The 12,747-nt window shown below is 38.2% G+C and overlaps 1 protein-coding gene across 3 annotated transcripts in view; it reads right to left on the reverse strand.

Moving 5' to 3' along the window:
* Positions 1-12,747, reverse strand: part of LOC111147811 (NHS like 1) — a 130,441-nt gene that overhangs the window by 29,072 nt on the left and 88,622 nt on the right. For all 3 annotated transcript variants that reach the window (XM_022504056.1, XM_022504057.1, XM_022504058.1), the window contains exon 3: positions 8,430-8,557. In XM_022504056.1, coding sequence (XP_022359764.1) covers positions 8,430-8,557 — 128 coding nt within the window. The remainder of the gene's footprint in view (positions 1-8,429; positions 8,558-12,747) is intronic.

Here is a 12,747-nt window from a genome sequence, read left to right on the forward strand (position 1 = left end):
TATACAGACTTACCGTGTACAAAGAATGATAATATCATCTCAGGCTTTCCTATTTTTGAGCCTCTTCTTCTACACCTTTTCTAATCGTTCTGCCTAGTCTTCCCCAATAATAGTGATAGTGAATGTGCTGTCTTATGCCTCACTCTAACAAGAATGGCTCATTAAAAATCATGTTGGATTTGGTGACAATGCAGATACATTTTAACTTATGAGTATTTACTTGTTCCTATATTATAGGTTTTTTTTTTTTTAAATCAAGAATAGCTATTGCATTGTATCAAATACCTTGTCAGTATTTATGGTTTTGACCTGATTTTTCTCTTCAATATGATTGCCATGTGATTAGACTAACCAATACTGAAGATCCTTGCATTATTATTGGGATAAATCCAGGTTGATTTTTTAGTATTTGTCTTGTAATGAGCTATTAGATTATGTTTCTTAACATTCCACTTATGACTTCCAATGACAATATTTGTGAGTGAGATTGGCCAGTTGATTTTCTGCTTTGTGTAGTCTTTGTCAGGTTTGGTGGCCTCAGGGTTAAGCTAATTCATTCATTAAAAAAAAAAAAAAAAAAAAAAAATCACACCATATTCTTTTTCTTTGCTCTGCGAAGGTTTCAAGCATTGGATTTACTTACTCTTTTTTTTTTTTTAAGATTTTATTTATTTATTTGACAGAGAGAGATCACAAGTAGACAGAGAGGCAGGCAGAGAGAGAGGAAGGGAAGCAGGCTCCCCGCTGAGCAGAGAGCCTGATGCGGGACTCGATCCAAGGACCCTGAGATCATGACCTGAGCTGAAGACAGCGGCTTAACCCACTGAGCCACCCAGGCGCCCGGATTTACTTACTCTTTAAAAGCTTTAATAGAACCTTCTCTACGAAACCATCCAAGCTTGGTGCTTTTCACAACTTGGTCCTTTTTTTTTTTTTTTTTTAATGGACTTCATTTTTCTACCCAGCTTTATCAAGATACAATCAACATATAACATTGTGTAAGTTTAAGGTATACAATGTGATAATTTGATATATGTATAGACTGCAAAATGATTGCCACAATATGATTAGTAAATCCATCCACTACCTAACATAATTATCTTAATTATCTTTTTTTTCCCGATCAATCCCATCTGAATTTTTGAGAAAATTTCTCTATTTTTAAAAATAGAAATCAGTCTGTTAAAATACTCCCTTTCTAGAAGTTCTACAGTTAGATTGGATACATTATGTAAAATTAAAAATCAGTTTCATCTAACAAAAGATGGTATATATAACTTTTGTTATAAATACATAATCACAAAGTGCTCTGCTTCAAAAATATGTTGGTGACTTCCTAAGAACTATGCAATAAAAGCTAACTCCTTCATTTAGCATGGCCCTCCTGTGATCCCACCTCAATCTCCCTCCACCACTATCCCAGTAAACACTCTTGGTGAACTCAACACAAAGAGCTAATCCATCTCTCTCCTGCCTTGGTCCTTCACAACCTCACTTCCAACATGCCCCTACCACCCACTCTCAGAAACATGCCCTCGACTTAATCATTACATAATGTCAGATATGAGGTCTTAGTAGTGGTTCAATCACTGGTAATTCTATAGAATTTACTTATGGTGTGAGAATAAAAAAAAAAAAATCAAGAAAGTTCTCAACGTTTTTCACTTAAGCATCTAGTGGAATGGAGTTATGGTTTACAGAGCTGGGGAAAACTATGAGAGGAGCAGGAAGGGTTGGGAGAATCACATGCTAGGATTTGAGAAATCTGAAATACCCATAAGACATTTAGGTGGAAATGGATAATAAGCAGAAAAATGCATGAGTCTGGACTAGCAATAGAAATTTAGGAAACTTCAGTGCATGGAACTTAAGGTCATGGGACTCAGTGAAATCACCCAAGGAGTGAGCGGGTTTCAGAGGAGCAGAATTACACCAAGGTTCAGACACATGGAAAAGCATCCAATAAATGACTGAGAAGCAATGGATCATGAGCAATGAGGAAAACCAGAGTGTGTGGTCTCCTGAAAGCCAAGCACAGGAAGTATTTTAAGAAGAAAAGAATAGTAAACTATGTCAAAGGCTGCTGAGAGGTTGAATCAGAGGAAGGCTGAGAACTCACTATTAGATCTGGCAAGGTAGACATGATGATTAGACTTAACAAGAGTAATTTCAGTAGCATGGTGGGGATAAAAGGTTATTTGGAGGGGGTTCAAAGGAGACCGTGAGAAAAGGCGGTGTTGATAGCAAGTCTAGACAGTTCCTTGGAGAAGTTCTTTAAAGGAAGAACTGGAAAACATGGCAGACTTTGGAGGGGGATGAAAGGTCAAAGGAGGGTTCCATCAAGATGAAAGAAAACATAGCATGTTCAAATAATGATGGTTATGATGCAACAGAGAGAGAAAACTGATTAGGTAAAAGGGAGAGGGGTCAACTGCAGTTATGAAGTCCTTGAGAAGTTGGCCTTAATCATTCCACTGAAAAACGACCGAGTCTTCACTACATGCCAAGCCCAAATTTAGGCACTTGGGATACAACAGCGTAGAAAGAAGCAAGGACTATTCACCCATTACAGTGGCAGGAAAGGGTGAGTAGATGGTGGAACAGACGCAAGCAGTTCAATAGGTCTGATTGTGAAAGGATGTACCTTTGGACTGTGCCACCCCACCCCCCTGCCCCCACCCAGGGTAGTAAATATCAAAGACAGTTAAGTATCTGAGAGTAAAGTAGAGAACATGGTGTTTGGAGATTTGAGAAGAAGGTGTGAAATATAATTTGGTAGAGTGGAAGAATGAATGATGAGCTGGTATGGTAGGACTGCTGCCACTTTAGGTTCGAGGTCAGGAATTTACAGTACAGCTAGCTTATAGACGCTGGTGTTTTCCTCTAGTCTTGTTCAGCTAACCAGGCTTTAGTACAGAGCAGGGGTAAAGCTGCACTAAACTGGGGGACAGATTTCTGTAGGAAACTGGCAGAAGGGGAGAGGGGCCAGCAGAGTTCAAAGTGTATGCAAAGAAGAGAATATAAGTGTGGGCCATGAAATCTAAGCAGGGGAAGATGACTGACAACATGAAAAGGGTAGGGTCAGTGGAAGAGAATTTCTCAAGGGTCATATAATTTTTGAAATGGGATTCAAGAAAGGGAGGAAGGGAGGGAGGGAGGGAGGAAGAAATGACATTCTAGAGGGATCAAGCTGGAAAGACAGTAAATGAAATTACCCTTGACTCTTCTTTTTCTTATAATTTCAGGAAATTCTATAGGATCCACTTTTAAAATAAAGCTAGAATCAGGGTACCTGGGTGGCTCAGATGGTTAAGCATCGCCTTCAGCTCAGGTCATGATCTCAAGGTCCTGAGATCAAGTCCTATGTTTGGCTCCCTCCCTTTTCCCATTTTTCCTCTCACTCTCTCAGATGAATAAATAAAATCTTAAAATAAAATAAAATAAAATACTACCACTGCCACCCTGGGCCCAGCCCACATCATCTATATCTTTGCCAGGATTACTGCAATGGCCTAGGGACTTGTCTCTCTACTTCCATCTTCAACTCTCCACAGTCTTACCGCCATATAGTAGCTGTTATATTAAATAGTAAATCAGATCATACTACTTTCCGCTTCAGTTCCTCCAGGACCTCCCCATCTCACGTAGGAACAACAAATCCAAAGTTCTCACCATGCCCAATCCAGCCACTCTGGTGGTATCTGGCTATTTCCCCCACAGGATAACCATATTATTGTCTCCAGGCCTTTGCACTTACTCTCTCTTCTTCCCAAAGACAGTCACATGCGGTGTTCCTTCACTTCATTCTGAGGTCTACTCTAATGACACCCTCAGGGAGCCCTTCTTGGACACTCTAAAAATAGCACACTATCTAAAAATAGCAGCCCTGTCACTCTAAAACTCTCCTTACTACTGTTGTATTTTTCTTCATAACATGTATCACCACTCTGTGTTCTAGTTCGCTTACTGATGTTTTCCCTTTGCTGACAGGGACTTCGTCTTTTTCACTTGATGGGTCGGCAGAACCTACAAAGGAGCTTGCCTTGTTGGAGATGCTGCATAAGTATTCGTTGAGTCAATGAATGAATGAGAGCAGCTTTTTAAAAAGATCTCAGAGAGTGATCTTAATCCACTCCCCACTTTCTAGATATGGAAATGAATGCCTGGAAGGCCCAAGTGATACATCCGAAGAAAGCCAACAAGTGGCAAAGCTAAGACGTGAAATGTGTCTCCAAGCTCCCAGGATACCACCCTCTCTTAATTTCACCTCTTAGAATCTCCCTTTCTTGCCACTGACACAGCCACTCTTTTGCTCTAGTCCTCGGTATGACTTGCCCACTGCAACAGCCCTATGACTCTTCCCCCTGCATATCCTTATCCTCTCCCCAACCCTCCCCCACTTCCCCACTGCCAAGCCAGAAGAATTTCTCTTTCACTGCTACTATATGACAAACACTTCCTGCAGCAGGTAATATGTAAAAACCTTTTTTATTCTGGCTATTCCCTACCAGAGAGCTGTAACTTCCGTGAGGCAAGTACAGATACCTTACTAATCATTGCCTTTTGCAGTATCTGGTATATGTCATGTATTTTTAAGAAACATTTATTGCATCAGCTGCTCTACTCCACGGAATGCTCTCCAAGATTTCCGCCTGGATCACTCTTTTCATCCCAATCACCTCTTTGCTCAGGAAGACTTGCCCTTTTCATTTGCACCGGCAACCTCCCCTCTGTCTCTTTCTGCTTTATTTTCCTCCAGAGTGTCTATCATGTTCTAATACAGCATCACTCCTAATTTACTCGTGTCTCACTGTCAGATCAACCACTATTAAGGGCAAGGACTTCTTCTGCTTGCTTCACTGTTATGTCTCCAGCACCTAGAATAGTCCCTGGCACACAGGACCTGAGTAATAGTTAACTTGAAAATGAATTGTAAGTCTGTGCTTAAAGTAGTTATGTTCAGGAACACACTGAGGAGGGATAAAGGAATACGTCCCAGTGACTACCAATGATGGCTGTGCCACGTAGAGACTTCTGTGCATCACTGTGATTTGGTGAGCAGTGAGGGGAGGGACACAGAGATTTTTAATAAGGACTCCTGATTCACAGGATGTACTTAGTACTGACTGTTCTGGAAATAACTGTTGAATGAATGAGCCAGCTACATAGCCCATCATGCACTAGGCACTATGTGGGGTGCACACCAATGAAACCTTCTCCTTCAATGGAAGCTACTTCAGCACTAAGTTGCGGGATGGGTGGGGGGGACCCATAGGAAGTGGCAGAAAAAGCACAATGACCTACAAAGGTTAATTTCCACACCAATTTTAGGCTTTTGTGACTGAAAGCAGTACTAGATCTTGTTGACTTATATATAGTTACTTAAAAAAAAAAAAAAAAAAGCATATGGTCTGGTGCAGAACACTGTAATTAATCCAATAGCTATGAATAAACAAAAAGTGGAGAATGTGCTCCAAGACCATCAAATTGGATGTGCGAAGGTGAGAGGCAAGTGGCATTTTGGATGTTCCGTGGAACCAAGAAGTTATAGAAGTTAAAGCAACACTGAATGATATAGCCTAACTGAGAACGGGATGGGAGGGCAAGAGGGAAGGAAGGAAGTCAATTTTTTTTTTTTTTTTTTGGAAGTCAGTTTGTTAACATGACGGAATAGTTTGTTAGCGGATGTTTAATTAATATATAATCATTCATGATTAATACATTATATAACTTGGTATTTATTTTATTCTGAAAAAATTTCTTAGATTGAGAAGACATTCAGGCCTGATAATTTAAAAATTTCTGAACATACTTCTACATGGTTCTATATATTTAAGAAAAAAAAAGTTCCCTTTAAGTATCACTAACAGTATATTCTAAGGATTTCAAAAACACTTTAACCCAAAGGCATATAGCAGTAAAGGAAGGTAAGGTTTAAAAGCAACTATGCGCTTTTATAAACGTCCAAGAGTAGGAAGGCCGTGAGTCCAGACACTGTGATGGAGCCTATAACCCAGAGGGGGTTTTCAGGGAGCCCCCAAAACAGTTCACCCTCCCACACACACACCAGCGAAGGCTCCTCCGCTGCTCCCATGACTCCATTTTACAGAAGCAGCATTTGGCCCCAAAAAGAGTTCTAAGGTTCCACAGCCAACTCTGGTTTCCGCTCTAGTGGATCCCAGGGCTACCAAGTCACGCTATGGTCCTTCTTACACTTAACAGGATATGTCATATGTCATGTCCTATCATCTAAAGGATGATATTTATGCATATATTCTTTCCCATATTATCATTATCTGCTGACTCATTTTCAGTGTGACAGGAGCCTTGTGTTCTCAGAGATAAGGATTTTTTACTTTCTCCACACATTTGGGAGAGGGCTGCTCAAAGGGGCCCATTGCAATGCACACAGGAATAGAAACTAGTCCACAGACAAGACTTCCCTCAGATGTGAGCATCATCGTAAGTAAACAGCTGTGTGAGAATTTAGAAACTACAATTCCACTTTCCAGAAGGCCTTTGGATGTCGTCTCCATAATGTCAATTTGCCACCAAGGGACTCTACACTCCTGGATATTCACAACTTACATAATCAACACTGCACCCAAACCAGCTCTGTCTAATAACTGGGTCCCACTCTAAACTCAATTTTCCTCCTTTTAGCATCAGTAAAAGGTTGAAGTGTATCTGAATAAAGAAAGACAAATCTCACAGGTGGGGAATTTGGGGAGATGCCAGTCAAAAGGGTACAAGCTTTAGTTGTAAGTTGAACAAGCTCTGGGAATCTAATGTATAGCATGGTGACTACAGTTAATACTACTGTGTTGTGTACTTAAGATCCTAGAAGAGAGTAAAATTTAAGAATTTTCACCACATGCAAAAGAAACGTAACTATGTGAGGTGATAGGCGTGTTAAACACATACATATGTCGCAGCACCTGGGTGGTTCAGTCAGTTAAGCATCTGCCTTCAGCCCAGGTCAGGAGCCCAGGTCAGTGGGGAGCCTGCTTCTCCCTCTCCCTCTCCCCTGCCCCTGGCACTTGTGCTCTCTTGCTCATACACACTCTCTCTCTCAAATAAATAAATAAAATCTTAAAAAAAATATATATATATATATATATATATACACACACACACATATGTCGTATCATCACACTTTAAATACATATAATTATTTTGTCAATTATAATTTGAATAAGCCTGAAAAAAATTTAAAATAAGAACAGAAAAAAATCCTGACTACATAATTCATCTTCTAATTTCTATTTTTCTTACTCATGTCAGTGAGAGAAAAATAAAAAGTTTTAAAATTAAAAACCAGATCAATTTTGAAGTAGCTGCTTTTCCTATTAGAGTAAGAGAACTTCTTTGTGTATTTTAAGTCCCAAAGAACTAAACTAATGTGTGAAAATATTTTTAAAGGAACAGGAAAAAACATTCTCAACAAGCAAACAAAAAAAAACACCTGGGGTCCCATCATCACCAGAAGACTAAAACATATGGTAGTACTCTCCCGTTTTTAGTTAACTGTTATCCACCCTTTTCTCTGATGTTATTTATTTGTGGAAAGACAATAAACTTTGAATAATGTTCCCTAAACAGGAACACATTTATATATTGACCTAATTCTGCTGATATTTCTTAAATTAAAAGTGGTTTCTAAACCAAAACATGTCCAAACTCTAAGTCCATAGTACTAAATAAAATGAAAAAAAAAAAAAAAAAAAAAAAAAAGGAAAAGGAAAAAAAAACCCCACAAACATGTAAGTCAAAATCTCCCTACATTTTTATTCTTTCATAGGCTTCTATTACTGAGAAAATATATTTGTCTTAAGTAGTTTGCACTTACCGTAAGAGATGGCATGAGAAAAAGGACCACGCATATGAAACAGCATCTCTACAGTGAACTGACGGGTGCCGTAATATTAAAGGGCTCCCTCTATTCAATCTTTCTGAAAAACACTGACCACTTGTGAAACAGTGACATGTGCCTGTTGTACTTCGAGGTTTGTTTGTTTTTTTTTTTAAATATGACTGGGTTCTTAAGTCATATGAAAAACCAAAACAACAAAAATAAAAGACTTTTCATTTTTTTTTCTATCCAAAAGAGAATATTCAATGATTGTGACCTTTTAATGAGATCCTCGAATCCTGACCTTATCTTTTCAAACAAATTTTAGACTAATTTTAGAATTGCAAAAAAGTTGCAATGATAGCACCGAGAACCCCTTGTGAACCTTTTATCTAGCTTCTTGTATTGTGGATGTGTTACATAATCATGGTACCTTTGTCAAAATTAAAAAATTAATTTGGGATAGCATTGTTAACTAAAACCAGATTTTATTCTGATTTCACCAGTTTTTCAACTTAGGTCCTCTTCCTGTTCTGAGACCCAATTCAAGATCCCATGTTGAACTGGGAAGCCTTACCTTTTGATCTGTTTCTTCATCTTCATCCTGATAATCATCACAGAGTTGGCTGGCATTGGCTGCAAAGGTGGGTCCCTGGGAGTAGTACTGAGAACTTCGGTAGCCATCCCGCCTCAGTTTGTCACATTCTACAGAGGGTATAGGCCAGGGAGGGGAGAAAGGGCATTAAAAAAAGGATTTGTTTACTCCTCTTTCTTTTTTTTTTTTTTTTTTTTGTTTACTCCTCTTTCTTTACCTTTTCTAGTAATATTTGCCCTAAGTATAAGATGTCAAATAAACACTATTAATAATGAAAATGATGATAAAAACAACTAAAAGGGGAGCCTGGGGCTCACCCAGTGAGGCATCCAGCTTTTTTTTTTTTTTTAATTTTATTTTATTTTTTCAGTGTTCCAACATTGTTTATGCACCACACCCAGTGCTCCATGCAATACATGCCCTCCATAATACACACACCAAGCTCAGCCATCCCCCAACCCCCACCCCTCTAAAACCCTCAGTTTGTTTCTCAGAGTCCACAGTCTCTCATGGTTTGTCTCCCACTCCGATTTCCTCCAATTTGCTTTTCCTTTCCTTGTCTTAATGTCCTCCGTGTGTTACTCCTTATGCTCCACAAGTAAGTGAAACCGTATGATAACTGACTCTCTGCTTGACTTATTTCACTCAGCATAATCTCCTCCAGTCCTGTCCATGTTGATACAAAAGTTGGGTATTCATCCTTACTGATGGAGGCGTAATACTCCATTGCATATATGGACCATATCTTCTTTATCCAGTTGTCTGCTGAAGGGCATCTTGGCTCTTTCCACAGTTTGGCGATTGTGGACATTGCTGCTATGAACATTGGGGTACATATGGCCCTTCTTTTCACTACATCAGTATCTATGGGGTAAATACCCAGTAGTGCAATTGCAGGGTCATAGGGTAGCTCTATTTTTAATTTCTTAAGGAATCTTCACACTGTTTTCCAAAGTGGTTCCACCAACTTGCATTTCCACCAACAGTGTAAGAGGGTTCCCCTTGCTCCACATTTTCTTCAACACTTGTTTTTACTGTCCTGTTAATTTTGGCCATTCTAACTGGTATAAGGTAGTATCTCAATGTGATTTTGATTTGAATCTCCCTGATATCTAATAAGCATCCAGCTCTTGATTTCAGTTCAGGTCATGATCTCAGGGTCATGAGACTGAGCCCCGCACTGGGCTCCACACTCAGTATGAAGTCTGCTTGAGATTCTTTCTCTTCCTTTCCCTCTGCTCCTCTCCCCACTTATATGCTCTCTAACATACATACATACATACACAAATAAATAAAATCTTAAAAAAAAAAACCCAAAGAATTACTAAAACACTGATTACACATTATATACACTGTTCATGTGTTTTAATAGGATTTCCTTTACTTCACAACAGCCCTCTGAATCAGTTTAAAGTAATTAAATTATTTGCTCAGTAATGTTATGCAGATAAGCAATGGACCTCAGACATTAAACCCAGGGGCTTAATTACTATTATTTTTGATATATAGCAATTGATTATGTAACTCCTCATCAAAAAATACAAGCAATTCTCATGCTATGCTTCTTTCCAAGACTCATCAGCTGGAAGTGACATGAGAAATCATGGGTAATGATGCCCTCATTATATTTTTAGTTCTCAACTTAACGTTGATGCCAAACAGGCTATAATCATTGAGTGGAATTTAGTAAAAGGCCAGTGGCAGTCGAGACGTCTGCCAGTCTACAGAGAAATGCCTGGCTCCTGGAAGGTAACCAGGAGCATGATGCTCTGCTTCACAGAGGGGCTGGGGCCACTGGCTGCTTAGAGGCTAGGGACTCCCTTCAAGGAGGAACCATTGTGCTAATTACTTGGATCAGTGGGGGCAAGTGCAGCAAGAAAAGTATTAATGACTTTTTAAAGCCCCAGGAGACTTTCTATTACCCAGACAGCACCTTAGGGAAGCATTTGCCTTGCAAAAGGGGTTCACTCACCACAGGGTACCTTTAAATATCCAGCTTTCTGAAGGAGTATGAAATGTGTTTGGTTTTGGAAGTTTCCTCTCTGCACAGCTTGACAAAACCATGCACGTAATGGCACAGAACTAAAGTAGGGCATCTTCAGACTGCCTTTATAACACTAGGATCTATGATTCCCCCATAGAGAGGAGATGAACAGTAGCTTTAATGAAAGGATAAAAATTCTCCAACCAGCGGGAAAAAAATCCTTACTCTCCTTTGCTACCTCACAGTGGGAGTGAACAGAGTTTCCAATCCAGAACTGCAAATCAGATTTGTAAAAACCTCAGGAAAATAGTCATGAGAATCTTTCAGAATGCCAAACTAACTTTAAAAAATGCATGACATAATCACATGCTATGTAATTACTTTTACTTCAGTTACTTAGGGGCTAATTTGTGGGCTCGTCTGTCAACCACTCTTGCGTAAAATGGAAAGATTTTTTTTTTAATTCTGAAATTTCCAGAACACAGTTTATTTTTTAATGAGGATTTGCTCATAATAATCTAACCCTTTCCAGTGAGAAATATTTTCTCATTTCTCCAATATTTACAATTTCTCTAAAAAATTTAAATGTAACAGAATTATACTCTCCTTCTACAGAGAGAGTATTATATAAAGCATGATCAGTAGTTTTCAGTGTTCTGTGAAAAGTTTTGGGATTCTGTAAGTATTGATTTGATTTTTAATTACCTTAAAATTGGGATGGAAAAAATACTCGTCTTACATTTCATTAACTTGGGTGCTGCAAGTTAACTTTTCTGTGGTCCTATAAACTATAGTCTCCTAAGGATCCAGGGTGAACCTTGTCTCACAAATCAATAGAAACTGTTACCACTGTAAAAGGAACATACCTCAACATAATATAGGCCATATATGAAAAACCCACAGCTAACATCATACTCAATGGTGAAAAACTGACAGCTTTTCCTCTAAGACCAGGAACAAGACAAGAATGTCCACTTTTATTCAACATAGTACTGGAAGTCCTTGCCACAGCAATCAGACAAGAAAAAGAAATAAAAAGCATCCAAAATGGTAAAGAAGCAAAATTTCCCCTATTTGCAGAAAACATGGTACTATATACAGAAAGCCTTAAATATTACACCAAAAAACTACTGGAACTGATCAATGAATTAAATAAAATCACAAGATACAAGATTAATATACAGAAATCTTTACAACATATCTATACACTAATGAGGAAGTAGCAGAGAGAGAAATTAAGAAAACAATTCCATTTACAGTTGCACCAAAAAAGAATAAAATACCTAGCAATTAACCTTAATCAAATTTATGAAAGACCTGTACTCTGAAAATAAAACACTGATAAGAGATTGAAGATGACAAAAACAAAGGGGAAGATTCCATGTTCATGAATTAGAAGAACTAATATTGTTTAAAATGTCTACACTACTCAAAGCAATCCACAGATTTAGTTCATTCTCTTTCAAAATACCAATAGCATTTTTCACAGAACAAATAATCCTAAAATTTGCATGGAACTACAAAAGACCCCAAAAATCCAAAGCTATCTTGAAAAAGAACAACAAAACTGGAAGCATCACAATCCCAGATTTCAAGATCTACGACAAAGCTATAGTAATTAAAACAGAACGGTACTGACACAAAAACAGACATATAGATCAATGTAACAGGATAGACAGTGCAGAAACAAACCGATACTTTTAGGGTCAATTAATCTTTGACAAAGGAGGCAAGTACAATGGGCAAAAGACAGTCTCTTTAACAAATGGTGCTGGGAAAACTGGACAGGTACATGCAAAAGAATGCAACTGGACCACTTTCTTACACCATATACAAAACAAACTCAAAATGGATTAAAGACCTAAATGTGAGACCTGAAATCATAAAATTCCTAGAAAAAAATTTCGTTGACATTGGCTATAAAAATATTTTTCTAGATATGTCTCCCCTGGCAAGGGGAAAAAAAATCCAATTACTTTTGAGAGTACACCAAAATAAAAAGCTTTTGCACCGTGAAGGAAACTATCAACAAAACAAAAAGGCAACCTACTAAATGGAAGAAGATGTTTGTAAATGATATAACTGATAAGTCGTTATTCAAAATATATAAAGAACTTATACAATTCAATAAAAACTCCCCCCCCAAAAAACCCCAAATAATCCAATTAAAATTGGGCAGAGGAAATGCACCGACATTTTTCAAAAGAAGACATAGATAGACAAACACACAGAAAGGTGTTAACATCACTCTCCATCAAGGAAATGCAAATCAAAACTACAATGAGATATTCATACCTGTCAGAATGGCTAAAATCA

The sequence above is a fragment of the Enhydra lutris genome, unplaced genomic scaffold, assembly GCF_002288905.1.
Source record: "Enhydra lutris kenyoni isolate GAN:26980312 unplaced genomic scaffold, ASM228890v2 scaffoldscaffold17, whole genome shotgun sequence".
Taxonomy (NCBI): Eukaryota; Metazoa; Chordata; class Mammalia; order Carnivora; family Mustelidae; genus Enhydra; species Enhydra lutris.